This window comes from Pteronotus mesoamericanus, unplaced genomic scaffold (assembly GCF_021234165.1).
Source record: "Pteronotus mesoamericanus isolate MK-2021 breed Mesoamerican mustached bat unplaced genomic scaffold, CSHL_Meso_final scaffold_99, whole genome shotgun sequence".
In the NCBI taxonomy this organism is placed as follows: Eukaryota; Metazoa; Chordata; class Mammalia; order Chiroptera; family Mormoopidae; genus Pteronotus; species Pteronotus mesoamericanus.
In genome coordinates this window covers 15,725,728-15,744,346 of record NW_026555330.1, presented here as the reverse complement: position 1 = coordinate 15,744,346, position 18,619 = coordinate 15,725,728, and the positions used below count along the sequence as shown (strand labels likewise).

Here is an 18,619-nt window from a genome sequence, read left to right as displayed (position 1 = left end):
TTTTAAAATTACCTGCATGTTTTAAATTGTAAAAGTGAGGATATATTTCCACATATTTTTAAAGACAGTTACTGTTTTTTATTCCTCATTATGGTAAATTTTAAAAGAAAGCACATAAGGGATAAACTTTAAATAATTTACAATGACAATTATATCCATTATTTCATATGCATGTAAATGTTTCTGGTTTTTTTTAGCCACATATATTCAAAGGGGTGGTGGAGAAAAACAATTGATTTGTAAAAGTTGTGCATTTATTCTCACAGGTTACATTCCGCCCCCTGCACGTTAGCCTCCATTTGACGCCATGCGCCCCGGGACGCGTGTCTCCACGGCTCAGAGCCGTTGCTGAACTCGCCGATTTTGAGGCCTTTTCGTGCTCTGCCGTTTTTGTTTCACCTCTTCCACTTCAGCAACATTTCCCTTGGGGGCCTTTTCAAATCAGGAAATGAAGTAGTAGTCGCCCGAGGGAGGTCTCGTGAGCAGGGAGGGTGGGGCCTGCGGGGTTTTGGGCAAAGCCTGCGGAACACTCAGCGCGGTGCGGGCAGGTGCTTGTAAATCACCCATCATGAAATGGGCAAACAGGTTGAAAAAGTCTTCGGGAAAAGCTCACGGAAGCAGAACACAGCCTCTCGCAACAACGCCAACTGGTGCCCTGACCCGCATGTGTTCCTAGGACACTCACCGCGCAGGGGACTCCTGTCCTACAACGGGCCCGCCCTCCTGAAGATAATTCTGCCTTTTTGGGGGGTCCCCTCTCCTTGATGCCTTCAAATGCCGTGGAAATGCTTTACCCTTAGTGCTACAGATTCCACTGGCAGGAATTACTCTTTACAAAAAACAAGCATTAACACAAAAGTTCATATTTAATGCTGTTCACCATTGTAAAATCTACAATAGCAAAACGTGTAGATGGCATCCAATTTTGCTACAAGTATAAATAAAACTTGTCATTAAAAACATGATTCCTAAACATACAGCTAACAAAGCACTCAGCGGTGAAAAGCTGAACGTGTTTCTGTAGGACCAGGAATGAGAAAAACATGCCCACAATCACCGCTTCTTGGCAAAAGTCCTAGCGACAGCCATCAGACAAGACACAGAAATAAAAGGCATACAAATCAGAAAGAGAGAAGAACTCTCACTATTTGCAGATGACACGATACAATGTGTAGAAAAGTTTGCAGAAACCACCAAAAATACCATTAGGACTCCTAAATGAATTCCGTAAAGGTGCAGGATGCAAAGTCAGAGACCTGCTGCACTTCTCACGGCAATAATGAATATTCGGAAGGAGAAATTTAATCAATCTCTTTTACAATTGTATCAAAAAGCATAAAATACCATGAAATAAATTTAGCCAAAGAGCTGAAAGATCTGCACCCTGACAACAAAGATGAGGAAGAAAGAACACGAGGAGGATACAAATAAACAGCAGGATCCATTGTGCGCCTGGTTTGGAAGGACGGATACTGTTGAAGGATCCTTCCTGCCTAAAGCAATATACACATTCAGGGCTGTCTGTATTCAAACCCCAGTGGCCTTCTTCTCAGACGCAGAACAAGTAGCCCTATGGTGTACCTGGAACCACAAGGGACACCAAGGAGCCAAAAAATATCTTAATGAAGAACAAAGTTAAAGGCATCACACTCCCTGACATCAAAGTACTGGCATAAAAATAGACACATCATTGAATGAGAGAGAAGAGAGAGCCCAGAAATGAACCCTCCCTATACGGTCACTTCACCCGTGACAAAGGAGACAAGAACATACAATAGGGTAAAGAGAGTCTCTTCAAAAGCTGTTGGGAAAGCTGGACAGATATATGCAGAGTCTGCGACTGGGTCAGTTTCTCAAACCACACACAAGAATAAACAGAAAATAGATTAAAGAGTTAAATGTAAAACCTGAAACTATAACCCCGGAAGAAAACATACGCCGTGAACTCCCTGACATCGCTCTTAGCGATGTCTTTTCTGGACCTGTCTCCTCAGGGAGCGGCAACAAAGGAAAAAACGAACAAATGGGACCACAGCGAACTAAAAAGGTTGGCACAGCAGAGGAACCATCAACAAAGGGAAAAGACAACTTAGAGACTGGAAGAAGATATTTGCCAATGACACATTCAACTAGGGGATAATGTCCAAAATGTATAAAGAACTCAGATAATATAACACCAAAAACCCAAACAGTGCGCTTTAAAATTGGGCGGACAAACCGAACAGACATTTCTCCACAGAAACAGCGCAGACGGCCCACAGCCACGCGACTGGAATCCCCGCGGGGCAGACAGTGTGTGGTTGCTCCATTGCCCAACTGATGTGCGTGGAAGTTGGTTTAGATTCTTTTACATTTACAAATAATTCTGTAGCAAAAATCTTTACCTATAAATCTTTAAGACACACACCTTGTCACCCTCCCCACTGTTCTTTTAACACTATCTCTGTAAACAAGGACCTGCCAACTTCTACGTGACTGCAGATAAACAGCCTGTTTGGTTGAGTTAGACACTCACTTCAAAAGGAACTAACCTCAACCTTCAGACATGCAGCTCCCAGAGATGTGCTGACCTTCCACCAGTTACCTGAACAGGCTGTGTTGCCTGCACATTGTCCCCTCAAGCAGAACTCGACACGCTTTGTTCTGTGTCTTTCTTGTGTCTTTGTCCATCGTCCTCCCTCCTTACACAACCCCTGCCCGTGTCCAATGGTTCAGATGGTCTGTGAGCGGAGACCCCATCGTCTCGAGCTGCCGGCCCTTCAATGGACCTGCTTTCCTCCCACCAGTCCCTGTCCTTCGATTATTGGCTTAGGAGCAGCAGGCAGTCTACCCCGGGTTTGGTACCAGCGTCTCTTCTAGAATTCCCTAGAACACGTTCCCGGAGACGAGCAGGAGAGACGGGAAGAGGCCTTGCCCCTCTCTGGCCACAGGAGGTTCCCGGGGACGGGCAGGTGTCGGGCTCCCTGGTTCCCGGTGTCCCTCCCACAGGGGCCCAGGGCAGCCTTCCCTTGCCCTGGCACCGAGCTCTCCCTGGGCCTCACCTGAAAGCTCACGGCCTCCCACTCCTCTGCAGGGGAAGGGGCGCCCTGCAGGTCCCCCAGCTTCTCAGCCTCTCTCTTGGGAGGGCCAGGGCCCTGGCTTTCCCCAGCCCCCTGTAATTAACCTTTGTGCTCTCAACTGAAAATCACGGAGCACAGGTACTCGATGATTCTTTATTATAGGTCAGTCTTTACCTGGAAGACAGGGTGGGGAAGAAGAAAGTGTGCACACCGAGAGAAAGAGGGCAAAGTCTCTCCTTCAAAGTCCTGCTTTCTGATGGAGTCTGATTGTGTGTCTTAATCATTGCCGGGCAGAAACCAGTGGGCAAATGTTGGCTGAATGCAGACGCCATGTTGGAAGGAGCAGTGCAGGCCACCCCCAGCCCTGACCCGCGCTCTGCATCTCTCTGCCCGGCCACCTGCTGAACCGCTCCTGGGCGTGGGGGTACGTGATCAGCATCTCACTACACACGCCTGCTTTACGTCCCGTATATGACACTGGGTTTAGCAGTTGAACTAAACAAATTAACAAATGGCAGTGTGAGGAGAGGACAGTGGGCAGCCGTTAAATGGTCACTGTGGCCGTTCGCTAACGTCTTTGGCCGCAGAGCCCAGCGAGGGCCTGACGGGGAGAAAGCAGGCCCACGCCCCCTTTCTTGGCTCCCGTGGCGTCCAGGACTCAGAATCACTCCTAATGCCACAGTTTTCCAGTCCCCACAGGCGGTGCTGTCAGGGGCCGACGGGCAGGCCCTCTGAGAAGAGACGGTTGATTTGGGGGCTGCCGAGAAGGCCCATCATCCCCTGCGCCTCCTCTGAGCCGCGTCTGGATTCTCAGGGGGAATCACTTCTCTCCTGCGGGATCTGTGTTCTCTGAGGTCAGACAGGACAGGCTGCAAATGTATTTGTTAGGGGACTTTCAGACAAGCAGGGTCTACCTATGTCCTGGGGCCTCCAAAGACACTTTATTTGGTTTCAAGGCTGCGAGTTTAGCCCCCAGGGCTGGGTGTGGCCGTGGCTGTTGCAATGTGACTGCAGGACAAGGTCTGAAGGTAGGTCTGGGGTGGGGATGGCTGCTCCCTTGTGCCTTGACCCCTGCCGCTTCCTCATAAACAAACCCAGTCTTCAGGAGACCGACCCTGCACTGTGCCCATCCCCCTATTGTCGGGAGGGGCTGAGGGAAGGAGTATGAGCTGATGGTTTGCAGGTGGAAGGAGCTGGTTACGGATCTCCAGGGAGACCCCCACTCTGGGAAGCAGTCCAGCCTCGTCGGCAGCCCCCTGGTTACTGACACACAGAGGCAGCCCCGTTTCCGCCCCAGATGTGAGCCTCCGTGATCTGCGCAGGGTCTCTGGGCAGAAGGTTTCTCGTCTCTTTAGAGCCTTCGAGCACCTAGGGTCCTAGGTGCCCTTCTCACCCAGGTCTGCACGTGACTCTGGGAGGCGAGCGCGTGTGAAATGGGACAATATGCTCAGCAAGTCCATTTTCATCAGAAAACTGCTGTGCGGCAGGTAATCTCTTCTGCTGTGTGTGTGTGGGGGGTGGGGCGTGGGTGGCGTGGGGGTGGGGGAACACTGTTAGCCAAAGAGACGCCCACCACGGGAGCTCCTCCCAGCAGCAGGGATGGAGGCGCTGTGGGGTGCAGAACAGGAAACCCCAGACACTGCAGCTGTCCTCGTCGGCGTCTTGAGTTCCTGGTGACACCTGATAATAATTAGCACGTGCTTTTCCCCCCGAGGGGCAACCAAGGAGGACCGAGGGAGAGCGCATGCGTCGTCGCGGCTCAAGGAAAAGCCCCCCAAGAAGCCGCGGACCCTCCCGTAGGGAGCGCCGCCCCCTGGCCCCTGATGGCCACGGCAGTGTCCAGGGAAGCGCGGTCTCCTTAGCAAAGAGCCGCTTGATTTGTGTCGCTTCATAGTGTCTGCGTGGTCAGCCCAGCTCATGGTTCGGGGCCACAAGAGCCCACACTCCGTCTCCATCTGCAACCGGAACGTCTCCCCGAGTCGGGGCGCCCGAAACGGCCGCTCCGGGCGCGCACCGAGCGAAGCGCGTGCCTTTCACCCCGAGTTCCGTGCTTCACAACTGAACTGCGCCCGAGGCCAATGGGTGGCAGTGGAGAAGTTTGCCTCCAGGGTCGGGTCCCTACTCTGCTCCCAGTTCTCAGTTTCAAACGCCCCCTGATGGCTGACTCAACACCCCATCCCAGGCCAGGCCCTTAACTGTTCACATTGGCATAGTTGAAGGAACAGAGTTAGCGACAGAGGCAGGTGCCCAAACCCCTGGTGGCAAAAAGAGACACAGACAGACACAGACACAGAGAAAGCACCACCCTGATTTATCCGGACCGCGCCAGGGCCATTCCGTCACATCACGTTCGAAGTCTCTTACTTCCGCTGTGGAATGAACGCTACCTCCTCACTTCCCTAGACGTCAGGGACCGTGCGCGGGTGGGAAACACATTCTCAGGTGCAGGGAGGGGTCTCCTCACCCCGGGGCACTGGGTCCAAGTCAAGCCCTGGCGGTACCCCTGTTTCCCCACGCTCGCCCTGGGCAGGGGCGGCCGGAGCCTCGGCTCCCCGAGTACCCTCCGCGCCACCCACCCCTCTCCCTGTGCAGCAAGACGGGGTGGCGGCCTGGATCCGCACACCGGCCTGAATAGACGCCCAACTAATCATGGAAGGAGATACAGTTATTACTAAAAAAAAAAAAATTAAGCACTAACCTGTACTCTGTACGGGGTGCATGCTTATTAGACACGTTTCTGATGCAATCGCGCCTCAGAGCGAACACCCAACTAGGGAGTCTATGGACATTCCTTTTCTCCGTCATGGGTCCACAGCACACAGGGCGCCGCTGGTCCGGCGGGCCCGCCCGGGCCTGGCTGATGTGGTTGGACCCCAGGATGCAGGTCGGGGTCCCATCTGCGCCACGGGTCTCTCCATCCAGGGGCCGAAGCTACAGGAGTCGGACTCCACCTCCCTCCCCTGTTCTCTCCCCTCTTCGGGCGAGCATTGTCCCCCCCTTCACCCCCACCCCCGCCTTCTTCTAACTTCTATGACTACGATCTTGAGACTCCGCCGCCCCCTAGTGGTCGCCGCGCTTCACTGCAGACCGTGCGCCCGGGAACTGCGTCCGCCCCTCCCTCCACCGCGAGGTCCCGCCAGGTTCTCACATCTTTGCTTAATAAAACCTCAAGTGTTTTCTTTTCTCTTTTTCTTTCTGCTGTGATCCACAGTAAGGAATACATCATATATGGTAACTGAGGCCACACTCAAATTTATATATACTGTATGGGCTTATTATTCCATTTGACACTTTAAAAAACGTGGGTCGCTCCGTGAGGACTTCGCTCCCACCCACCGGCGGCCCGGGCCCTGCGGGAGGCGCTGCTCCAGGGCGGGCGTCGGGCAACGTGAACGCCGCGCCCCCGCCTGCGGGCTCCGCTCTTGTCCAAAGGACAGGACGTGGACACTCAGAAATTTACCTTCAAATGACAGTGTTTGATATGGATCTTTAAAAATAATTCTGAAAGCTATAATGCACTTATTCCTCTTCATATTAATGCTGTAAGAGCCCTTCCCTGGGCAGAGGCCGAGCACAGAGTTTTCTGATGCACAAGGAGAAATACGAGTTAACCCTTCCCGCCCGCCCCTCCCCCGTCTGTGAGTGGATCTCCCTGCAAAGCACACGTGCTTGGGGACCACCGGACAGCGGCACCTCAGTCCCCCGACCGGGCTGCACCAGGTGCCACAAATGGGGAGGATGAAACAACACAGCATCTTCGCCTCCGTCCCCGCAAATGGAAGACTGAGCTCGGGTCCGAGGGGCGGCTCCGCCCCGCCCCGGTGGAGGGGGAGGTGCAGGTTGGGGGGTGGGGGCTGCTGGCAGCCTCGGGCCTTTCCCGGCTGGTGGACGCCCCGCCCTGCCTCCGCCGTCCTTCTCTCAGGGCTTTTCCCTGAGAAACGACTTTCTCCCGTTTCCCAGGAAGGAAGACGCTGGGTCAGGCCCGTGTTCTTGCCAAATGCTCAGACGACAGCAACTGCCCTTCGGTGTCGGTGGGAAGGCCCTCGGCCGCTTGACCTCGCCTGGGCACCGTCTGCTCTGAGGGCCTCACGTCTGGGCTCTTCTGTTTCAAATTTTAAATGCACAGGAGTCAGGGGGAGAGAAAGGACCGACGTGACTGAGGGTGGCAGGTGCGGGAGAACAGGTGTGACGTTCACAAGGTCTAAGTTCTCCAGCCGCCGCGCCAGGGAGTCACATTGTGTTATTGGCCTAAACGGTTTTCCAGGCCAGACGCCCTCCAGACAAAGTCCCCGCTGGGACCGCAGAGGGACAGGGGCAGGGACGGCCCCAGCAGGGGGTGTGGGTGGGGCAGAGAGTCGTGGGGGACATGGCTGGGTTGGCCCTGGGGGGCTGCACAGGGTTGCCGCTGGCTGAGCTGCGCTGTCACTGGTGAAGAAAGGGGCTTGTCTGTGCCCTGCAGGCAGACGCCCCTCCATGGGCGGCAGGGGTGGCCTCTCTGTCCGTCCAACTTCTGAGCAACACGTTAAGTAATTGAAGTTAATTGATATCACAAAATGCTCCTATGGAAAAGGCTGGTCTCGCTGGGTGAGCTCTAACTGCATCAAATCGAGACCCGTGTCGGAAGTGACACTTCCAGGAGAGCAACAGACAAGACGAACAGTGACAATTCCCTGGATGTGGGTTTTATAAAGAAGGGACAGACAATGCCAGAACAAGGAAGAAGGAAATTCTCACAGAGCACATTGCCCAACCAGGAAATGAAAGCAGACATTATCTATTTCTCTGGACTTTGGTATTTCCTGCGTTACCCCCAAAGTTAGGTTGGTTTTTTTCTGTAAGATTGTTCTCATAGCACTTACTTGTCTTTAAAAGCATTCCAAACAATTTCTGTTAGACTGTCCTGTGGCAGATGTCATATCAGCGCGCCTGCACAAAGCTTATCAAAGTTGATGACTTTTTGTGTAGCCATTTTCACATTGAAGATGGAAGAAAATATGTGACATTTCCAGCATATTTGTTTTATTGTTTCAAGAAAGGTAAAAACACAATTGAAACGTGATAAACAGATCTGTGCAGTGTATGGAGAAGGTGCTGTGACTGCTCGGATGTGTCAGAACTGCTTTGTGAACTTTCGGCGGCAGATTTCTCACGGGACGATGCTCCACGGCGGGTGGACCAGTTGAAGGTGACACCAGTCCACTCGAGACAACTGAGAACAAGCAACATTATATCACATGGGAGGCAGCCGACAGACTCAAAATATCCACATCAATAAACTTATTGGTGAAAATGAAAAACATTTCCTTTATTTTACAGAAAACGACATACAAACTTTTTGGCCAACCCAGTAAGATGCCTGTCGCTCATTCATTCTCGAGACTCCAATGTTGCAAGTGCAAAAGGCTCTGGAACAAATCAGTGACCCACAGTGACCTCAGGGGGTGATGTGACCACAATCCCCTAACTGGGCAGGTCAGGGTGGGAGTCACACCCAGGCCGATTCTTCCTCAATAAAAGGTTTTTCTACCTTCAGCAAACCCTGCCCGCTGTCCACGGACACCCTGGGTAACTGCTATTGGAGAGGCCGGACGTGTCCTCTACCTCAGACCCGTGAGGACTGACCAGCCTACAAGAAACATATGAGATCATTGCTGAGTGTTTGTTGAGTGAGTTTATGAGCGTCTGTGATGAAGGCTGTCCCAGCTCTGTCCTTGGAAACCCCACCGGCAGGAGGGGAGGCTTCAGCACCTGAACCGCCAGGCGCAGACGGCCCCCTGCCCACACCGCTCGCACGGTGTGTGATTGTTGTGAATCCACAAGCGCAGCTGCAGCCTCAGACCCACAACAGGGCAGAGGGATCACATTTACCCTCAGAGAAGAGGCTCCCCCCCAGGGACCAGGGACTCTGTGAGGTGCCCCTTGTGACAGGGGCGAGGCCTCAGCTCAGCTGCAGCCTGAGCCCCTCAGGGCTCAGGACCCTCCAGCCCCACCCTGCCCCTCCCCTGCCCCACTGGGCCCCGCTGTCTGCTGAGGGTCCTGCCTCCTCGGACTGGGCGTCTCCAGGGGGCAGGGCGCTGACCCGGAAGGAAGGTCACAGAGCCCCTCTCCGGGCCCAGCAGGGTGTTGTTGACCGACAGGACGTGCCCTCACAGAGCTGTCGTCCATGGTCACGGCCAGGGTGACCCCGGAGAGGATGGCTGTGTCCGCGGTGTGAGCCCCCTCAGGGCGGGCCCGAGCTCACCACAAGGTCCCCCGAAACTGTGCGGGGCCCCGGGCACCGCCCTCCGGGGGTGCACACCGGCCGGACACCCCGTCCTCGCGGCCCTTCATTTCAATGTGGGGCTTGGAGCCCAGGCCTGGGGACACACAAACATGTCTAAAATGTCTACTCCCTGTGCCCGTGACTGGGGGGGACCCGTAGGGATCTCTGAGGAGGGGCCCGAGCATCCTCCGGGGGGGTGACACCCTCTCCCCCGCTGACGGCTCCGCTGAGCTCAGTGTGCGTCCCGCCGCCCCCCGCGAGGGCCCCTCCCCGTGTTTTTGTTTGGGTGTCCCTTGCCTCTGTCTCCACTCTCAATGGTTGTCCGTCCTCGGTGCTGCCTCAGTTGCACACGGCAAGCAGCTCATGAGCAATGGCCCCAAAGCAACCATCCCACGCCTGGGACTCTGTCCCCGTGTCCCTCCCTCCACCGGACTTGTCCCCCGACCTCTGTCCCTGCGAGGACGGCTGCAGCCGGTCCCAGCCCGGGGTGTCTCAGCCTCTCCTGACGCAGCAGGAGGGCGGCCTGGGTGCTGTCTCAGCAGGAAGCTCAGCTCAGTCCTCATCAGAATTAGCGCAACACACAACAGACTCAAACCTGGATCCTCCAGAAAAAATTAAAGAAACCCCAGCATAGACACCTTGTACATCACCTGGATAAAGCCATGCTGGAGTCTGACCTACAGAAATGTAAGATAATAGATTTGTGTTATAGTAAGTCAGGAAATGTATGCTTATTACAACAAAAATAGAAAGTACAATCAGGGTTATTGGAAAAGTCGTAACGAGGTATAAGCAGCGTGAAGCGTGAAGATCAATGACAAATTTATTTAACAACCGTGACATGACCCAAGCGGGCGGAGGGGACACATGGTGAACAGTCACAGCGACGACGATGAGCAGCGGCCTGTCCCCAGGACCCACAGGGAACAGGAACCGTCATGGGTGCTCCGCGGTGGGTGTCCCTTCCCTGACTCGGAACCCACCGTGGGAGGAAGTTCCCCGGACGTCCCCCTGCCTCCCTCCCTCCCAGAGTCCTGCTCCCAGAGGGCCTTCAGGGGTGACGTGGGAGGGTGGGCGCTGCTCTGTGCTCACAGGTCCCAGCTGGTTTGGAGAGTGGCCGCTGGTCCGTCCTCGGCCCTGGGAGGCGCGGTCGCTGTGATTCACCCTCTGCACCACGTCGCCCTGCGGAGCCCGTCAGTGAAGCGGGGACCACGGCCCTGACAGGTGACCCCGAGGATGCGCTTTCGGGAGGCCTTCACAGTCGCCCGCGGTGGCCTTCACCCCTGGAGCCCTGGGAAGGGAACCCAGGGGGCCCATGACCCTGCCCGACAGGAACAATCGGCTGCCAAGGGGCAGCGGGAGGGGCAGAGGGCGAGCCTCTCCCAGCCGCACGGAATCCGTGGGCCTCGCAGACGGCAGGGACCGGGGCCCTGCCTCGGTCTCCACACTTTCTAAACGAGGCTGCCTCTCGGGGGCGTCGTGAGGGACAGTGAGTGACAGTCCCCTGGGGCAGTCAGCGCGGCCCCCGGTACAGGTCAGTGCACGGGGGCGGTGGCTGCTCTGTGAGGGCGGCTGAGTCGCGTCCTGCACCCTCACCTCCTACCATCACAGGGAAAATGACTGCATGTTAGTGAAGTCCATCACTCTGTGTGTTTTTAGTAAATATTCTCTTCATGTGGCGTTTTGCTGTTCAGCGGGCCCTCCGCGCCAGGCTGGGCAGCGAGAAGCAAAGAGATTCCTTCAGCCTGAGGGTCCGCATTCCCGTCCGCCGAGTCCGGGGCCACTGGGGCCTCCAAAGGGTCAGGCCCGAGGGGTGTCCCCACTGCTTCCTGCGCTGGGCAGATGGTCAGGGCAGTGGGATCACGTGACAACGTACTGAAAACAGGCCTCAGAGGCCCAGAGAAGGGGGTGTGGGGGAAGGAGAAGATGTGTGACCCGTCGAGGGCGTTGTAGAATGACACCTCCCCCGCCTCATAGTCCAGGAAAACGCCCACTCTCTCGGGAGGGTGCACGTAGGTAGGTATAGTCTCAGGGGCCCTCAGCGCTCTGACTTCATTGTTGTCAGACAGCCCCACTGTCCAGAACCCGTTCTCGGGGGACATTTTTACGCCCACTTTTCTGCTCACGTTGTCCCTGCACAGCCCAACACACCACTGTTTTTCTTTCCCCACGTCCACCTCCCAGAAACGTCTCCCCGACGTGAAGCTCGCACAGCCCAGCACACACTCATTCCCGGTAAACCTCCCGGGGGCGTCCGGCAGGTCCTCCCAGGAGTCTTCTTGCCACAGGCTCCTCTTGTCCTCAGACACACGGAGGGCGGGGTGCGCGGTGTCCGGATCCAGAAGCACGTCCGCTGCAGGGGGTGTCGGGAGGGGTCAGACGAGGTTCCTAGGCCTCTGGGCCGCGCCCTCCAAGGCCTGGGGTCCTGTCCTGCCCTGGATGGGACCTTCGGCCAGGCCCAGGGAAACTGCGGGGGCCCTGAGTTTGCTGAGGCAGGGGAGGGTGAGGAGGGCTGAGGTCGCCCATGTCCCTGACGCTGCTCCACACTGTCCCTGCCCAGCTATGCTGCAATCCCAAGGGCTAAATGGCAGCCCTCGCTCTATGTCCTGAGCTGGATGACATCTTTTTTCCTATAGCCTCTCTGTCCATAGACACCAGCTATGGAACAGGCTGAGTCTCAGTTTCATACCTGTGGACGGGGTAAGACCCTCGTCTCTAGGGTGGAATGAGACAACTGGCTGGTCAGTTTAGCCCAAGCCCGGCTCAGAGGAAGTGTCTGCTGTGATAACAGACGCCGTGTCCCTCCTGTGCTGGGGCCGGGCTGGGGCTCCGTGTGCTCTGGGGTCCCCCCACCTGTCCCCGCCCTCCGGCCCCAGGAGTCGGTCCCCGGGGACAGCATCCCTGGGCCCCGGGCCCCTGGTGACTGCGGGGTGGGGCCCCGGCAGGCATAGGCTGTGGACAGGAAGGAGGAAGGACAGGGGGCGCAGCGCCGGCCCCACGTCCCCAGGGGGCCGCTCCCGCCCAGCAGCCTCCCCCCAGCAGCCCCTCCCCGAGCCCCAGCGGCCTCCGGGCTCCAGGCGCCCCTCCCCGTCCCCCTGCCCTGGGCCCCCGGGTGGTCACGGCGGCCCCTGCTGTGAGCCCGGGGCCCAGTCGTCCTTGGGGTTCCCTTAGTGCCACCCCACCTGCGGCTGTGAGCACATCCAGCCCCATCTCGGCGTCACGGATTCCTTTCCCGTTGTCATGCTGCGACCTTTGACCCACCTCACTGTCCTTAATAGGCAAACCCTCTAGGTGACGATGATCTTGTTCCTTAACTACAGCCCTGAGCATGTTTGCTAGGGACAGCGAGAAGGACAGAGCAGAGTCAACACCCAACTGGTGATCGTATCGATTATGAAGGATCATCCATCAGAAGTCCCCCAGGAGACCAGCACCTCAGGTCACCTCCCCCCAGAACTGTCCCAGTGAAGAGTCAGAGAGGAAAGAGGGGGCAGGGCCCTCAGGGTCTGTCCTGGGGACACAGAGGGACCCACTCACCAGGCTGGAAGAGGGCCGTCTTCAACTCTGGAAGGAAGGGGACACAGGAAAGGGAAGGTCATTACTTCGGACCCCCCGATCCTCACTGAGCCTCTCCCCTCTCCTGTCCTCCGTCCCCTCCCCCATCCCCGTCCCTCGTCCCAGCCCTGCTGGTCAGGCTGAAACCTCTCCCGGGGTGGGTCTCCCCCCTTCACGCTGGGGCCGCGGGCGACATGACCAGGCTTTGCCCGGGGGAGGGCGTGGGTGTCAGCAGGGGAGGGGACGCTGCACCTGGAAGGTCCCCTCTGAGTGTCCAGAAAGGCGGGGGTGGCTCAGTCACAGACCAGGAGCCCCTGAGCTGGAGGTGACCCTTCCTCCTCCAGCAAACAGAGGGGTCAACGCTCCCCACACCGGAGCCAGGGGTCCAGCGTCAGACTCACTCACCTGCGTAGGCCTGAGACTGCTCCTCACCTGCAACGGAGACAGAGTGTCACCTGGATGTCACTTCTGAGTTGGTTTCTGTCCCCCCTTTGCACGATGTGACCTTCCCGAGTGCCCCCCACCCCTCCCACCTCTCCTACCGCCTCCCTCAGCCTGTTCCCTCGGGGGCTCCCCTCCCCCTTCCATCCGCTGCCGCTCAGGACCCGCCGGCACCCTGCATGGGCTGTCCCCGCTGTCACCCGCAGAGCCGTCCCGTCCCTGTCTGTGCAGCTGTCACCCTCATCCCCGCTTTAGCTTCTCAAGTGTCAGTCACCTCCCGTCAGCCACGGCTGGACAGCAGGAAATGCAAAATGGCAGAAATAAACAATTCATAAGTTTTAAATTTCATATGCATGGGAGCAGCGTGACGAAACCTTGTGCCGTCTGCCCCCCCGGCCCCCCCGAGTCCTCCCTCAGTCCAGCTCTTCCCCCGCGTCGTGTCCCCCTTGGTCACGGAGCGGCGTCTCTGTCACAGATGCACCGTCGCAGCATCACAGCGCTGGTCGTCACGTCGCCCAAGTTTCCCATCCCAGCGGCCCCAACGCGCAAGACCAGTGACGCTGCAACGCGGGGGTCCCCGTGAGAAGCCCTTTTTACGTGAAAAGAAAAACAACTCCCAGTTTGGGGTTTGGTACGATCTGCGGTCGGGCACCCCCTGGGGCCTTGGACTACAACCACTGTATAAGGGGCCACCACCTCACTCCGCGGCCAGGCCGTACCTGGGCCTGGGCTCCCCTGCGCACACCTGTGGGCGCCTGTGAGCGGGAACCCACCCCCTCCACCTGCGTTGTTTCCTGCCTGTTCCGGAAACAATTGGGCAACCGAGTGGGAAGAGTTCACACACTTCTTTTTCAGCAGTGACGATAAATCTGTGACAAGTGACACTGGCCACTCCTCTTAGGGGACGCTTTTCCCTCTCCTGCTTCTCTACCCAGTGGGCTACAGATTTCAGGACCCAACCTGGGAGGGCGGCACTCACAGATTCAGTCACCTCCACACCCCTCTCCTTCCCCCTCCGCGGATGGGGGTCTCCTGCGCGAGCGCCCCCTGGTGCACGGAGGCCGCAGCCCCTTCCCCATGAGAGAGACCAGGGCCCGGTCCCCCAGCAGTGTCCTCCTTTCTTCCCCTGGCGCCCGGGGCGGGGGGAAGGGGGTGGGAAATCCGCGCAGAGGGGCTGGGATGCGGGTGGGGGCACTCACGTGGCAGGTACGGGATCTTCCTCCACCCTGCAGGGAACAACGGCAGAAGTCGGTGACCTTGTCACCAGGGACCCCGGGACGCATGGGCTGGACATCTGCACTTACTGAGTTCATCCTGCAGCTTCTCTGGGAAGAAGTAGAAAAGGAAAGTCTTGTCAGCGGATGGAGCGGAGGACCCGCGTGGTGGGTGTGGCCGGGGCGGGAGCGGGGGGGCCACCTGCCGCGGGGTCTCACCTTTGGCGCTTTGCTCCCCCTGCTTCTCCTGGGACAGGGCCTGGATCTTCTTCTGCTGTCGCCACAGGAACCACCCTGTCCCCACCAGGAGCCCCAGCAGAGCCACCAGGGTCACCGCGAGGGCCACCACCGAGGGCTGCAAGTTCCGGAAGAAGGGACCTGCGAAGGGTGAGCCTCAGCCTCTCTCTGACCTGTGACACAGGGTGTCTCGGGAGGGAAAATGATTGTTCTCTTCCCAAAGACCCTCAACCTTTACTGTCACATAAGACTGTTGTCTTGAAATACCTGCTTCTAACATGGGAATATTTCGAATTTCAGAAAACATACAAAGTCATCGAAATCTCTCCACTCCTCCACTCTCCCCCATTGATTAGCCTCCCCTGATCCAGCCTCATCTGGTGATTAAGAAGGTGAACTTGGGGGCTGGAGGCCTGGTTCCATGTTCCAGGTCTTCTGCCTGACCAGCTCTGTGACCTTCAACTAATGAAATGGCCACCTGGTCCTGATGTCCTGATGGGTAAAAGGAGTAAATTAATGCTTATGAAGTGACTGACCCATAGCGAGTGCCATGCAAGTCTTATTAAATTTTAAAAACATGAATATATTTTGATTTTATCGTGTCTACATAGAAAACAGCGCTCTATACAAGCCGGTCTGCCTGTTGTTTTCTCCGCTGGCCCTGTGTCTTGGGGACCTTCCGCCGTCGGCACTGGGGGCAGGTCTGGGACCCTCTCACAGGGCAGCGCCCGCCGCCCACACGCTCCCGTGGGGGCACCAGCACGGCCTCCGACCCTGTGTTATGATATTTAATGGCATAAGAAACAAACTTTTGCATGTGTCTTTTCACACAAATGCAAGCTGATCTGTCACATAGACGCCCAGGAGTGGGAATTTGTGTAAGTGGATGAGGACTGGGGATTAGGGGCTCTAGTGCCCCCAGTGGAAGTTGTGCCTATTTACACCAAAATGCACAGAAAATAATAGCAACAGACTTCTAACAGTGACTGTCTCCCCTCAGCCCCACCTCAGAATGGTACCCACCACCTCATTTTCCATTTGATTTCCAGTCTCACAGGTGGAAATCATTTCTCTACTCGATCATATTGAACATCCTTTCCCGAGGTACTTCCTTCTCTGTGAACTGATGATCTTTGTTCTTTGCTCATTTTTCCCCCTGGGGCGTGGTATATTTTAAGGAGATTAATCCTCCCTGGAACATTTGGGTTGTACATATTTTTTCTATTTTATCCTGTCTTTGCTGACCTTGACCCCTGTCCCCCAGTCCCCACTGCCTGGCACCGCCGGTGGCAGCAGGAAACGCTCTGAAGGCTTCTGTGACAGTAACGGCTTTACGGGGACGGGCACCACGTCCCCGCTCTGTGCCTTCCTTTTCTGCAGGACCCAGGTTGGCAGAAGACACCGCGCCTCCCCAGCGGCCACTGCGAGCCCATGTCCGCGGGCAGGGCGCTCACCTGCGATGGAGACCCGGGCTGACTCTTCCTGGCCCAGCAGCGGGTTTCTGATGGCACAGGAGACATCCTGCCCAGAGCCGCCTTCCAGGACCACAGACGCTGTGGCCGCGTAAAGGCCCTGGGGGTCCGCGGCCGCAGGCGCCGCCTCCGCGGGCAGGCTCCGTCCGCTGGCGTCCCTCCACTCGATGACGGGCCGCGGGAACCAGCCGGCAGACGTGCACCCCACACGGACGCCTCCGGCCTCGAGGCCCCGCAGTTCCACGTGGGGCTCGGAGCCCAGCGCTGGGAGGGAAGCGGGAGCCTGAGCCGTGGGGGCCCCTGTGCCGGGAGGGTCCGCGGCACTGACGGGGCAGCGCACACGGGAGGGGCCGGCAGTACGGTGCGCAGGCGGGGCTGACCCACCCTGTGACCCCTGCCGGAGTCCCGGCCCGGGTGGGTCATGGGCCAGAGCGGACCCTGCTTCCCGGAAACCCTGAGACACGGGGCTCCCTCCCCCACGGCCCAGACCCGCCGGCTCCTGGAGCTGCCCCTCGCCCACGCTGGCCTCGCAAGGGGGTGGTTCCCCCTTATCTGAACCCAGTCTCACCCCAGAGCCCCGTCCGCCCTGCGTGTCCTGTGCAAGCCTTTGTCCTGCGGCGTTCGGGAAAGATATGCTCCTTGTCTTGCCCCTAACCTCTCTCTGAGTTCTCTGTAAGCCCCCTGGGCAAATCCTCAATGTAATTAATGCTGAACTTGCCAGCTTCTTTTTGGGGTCCCTCAGTCATGGGAGGTTTCGATCACCTCGTTGCACAGAGGGGAGAACTTTCCGGCAGAAGAGACCTGACCCAGGGCCAGGGACAGAGGACTTTTAACTACCTGACACTAAAGCCCTAAACACAAGGGGAGACGGGAGGGCGCCTTTTGAGGACCTGAAAGGACAGGCGCCTGCAGGGAGGACTTTGTTAGGAGGAGCTCCAGTCTCGAGGAAGGGACAGAGTCTGGCTGAGGAGGCCCTGTGGGGACAAGCAACGACCCCCACCTTCCACCCCCCGCCGGGCTCCCCAGGGACCAACCAGGTAGGGCTGTGTCCTGAGGGAGTGAGTGCAGCTCCGGCCCCTGCCCGTGAGCACCGTCCTGGAGCAGCGGCCTCGGACTCGGGCGCTTTGTCGCTGGGACGGGTCAGGACAAAGCCAGGGCCTCGCAGCAGCCGGGTCCGCGCACAGAGGGACGCGGACCGTGTGCAGACACAGCAAGGACCGCCCTCCCTGTCCTGCCTGAGGGTGACCAGCGACACCCGCACCAGCCTGACAGCACCCGATCCAGTGCAGAGCCCTGCTCCCATGTCCCCCCGAGTCCCCGACAGCCCAGAGGTCACACCACGTCCTCCCTGACTCCCTCTCACTGGAACGCCCACGTTCTCCTCACATGCGCGATCCCCCTCACGGCCACAAGGACACGCCCAGCTTGTGCAACTGCACGTGTGTTCCTGGGCCTGTGGTTGGGGGACAAGGGCTCCACAGGGGTCGTCCCCGCAGCTCCGCCTCCGGGACCCACAGCAGCGGGCACCTGGGGGCCCACGGCCACCGTCTGGAATGTGCTGAACCCACACACCCGTGTGCCCCCCACTGCGGGGAGGTGCTCTCCTCCTTCCCGTCCCCACCTCCCTGCTGAGCCCTGGGGGGCGGCAGGAGGGGCTTCTGTACTGGATGCAGGAGGGGCTCTTCCTGGGGGACATCCTGGGCCTGTCAGGGGCCTCCGAGAAGCAGCGTTGGGGGTGGGTGGGGAGCCAGTTGCGGGAGAAAAGGTGCACCTGCTCTCAGGTGGGCTTGGAGCTGCTCCCCCCGCCCCACGGAATAGAGCAAACCTGAGGCTCACCTGCCACCTGCAGCTCCACCTGGGCATTTTCATAGAAATCTCCGTCTTGGAAATAACACAGGAAGGTTCCGCTGTCAGAGGCTCTGACGTTGCGAATCCGCAGAACAGCCTTCCCCGCTGTGATGTCCTCTCTCAGCATCGAAATCCTTTCTCGATACTCTGCGGCCGGCGTGTCTTCCTGCCCACGCGCGTACGTGAGCACCACCTGCCTGGGGCTGGCTCGCACCCACATCAGCTCCATGGTCTCCGCGCTCATCCTCGGGGACAGGTGACAGGGCAGCTCGGCGTCCTCACCCACCATGGCCAGGATGGGCTCAGGGGGTCCAACCACAGCAAACTGAGCTGGTCGTGAGAAGGGGGGGCTCCGTCAGGGGAGCTGGGGCCAGAGGGCCGGGGTGTGTCCGAGGCAGGGAGGGCGAGGGGAGGGACCCCTGGACAGAAAGCTGGTCCTGACACAGGGGCCGCCTGGACGGGCCTCGCAGGGATGGGGGAGTCCAGGGTCTGCCTGGGCGCAAAGGGAAACGCTTCAGGCGCCTGAACGCA

The 18,619-nt window shown here is 57.9% G+C and overlaps 1 protein-coding gene across 1 annotated transcript; it reads right to left on the bottom strand.

Moving 5' to 3' along the window:
• Window positions 1-10,697: 10,697 nt before the first annotated feature.
• On the bottom strand, window positions 10,698-18,392 carry LOC129063763 (butyrophilin subfamily 3 member A3-like). The gene is made up of 8 exons (XM_054564828.1): window positions 18,077-18,392; window positions 16,223-16,504; window positions 14,751-14,909; window positions 14,622-14,642; window positions 14,517-14,543; window positions 13,282-13,308; window positions 12,859-12,885; window positions 10,698-11,674 (listed from the first exon to the last, which is right to left on the bottom strand). The coding sequence occupies exons 1-8, from the start codon at window positions 18,375-18,377 to the stop codon at window positions 10,977-10,979; spliced, it is 1,542 nt and encodes a 513-aa protein (XP_054420803.1). The 5' UTR covers window positions 18,378-18,392; the 3' UTR covers window positions 10,698-10,976.
• Between the last annotated feature and the right edge of the window lie 227 nt (window positions 18,393-18,619).

Excerpts from the sequence above, each read along its gene's own strand:
- LOC129063763 (XM_054564828.1), bottom strand. The coding sequence starts at position 18,377 with ATGGTGGGTGAGGACGCCGAGCTGCCCTGTCACCTGTCCCCGAGGATG. Across the intron at positions 14,544-14,621 it reads GAAGCTGCAGGATGAACTCA|GGTGGAGGAAGATCCCGTAC; the intron begins GTAAGTGCAGAT and ends TGTTCCCTGCAG. Across the intron at positions 11,675-12,858 it reads GACGGCCCTCTTCCAGCCTG|CGGACGTGCTTCTGGATCCG; the intron begins GTGAGTGGGTCC and ends CACCCCCTGCAG.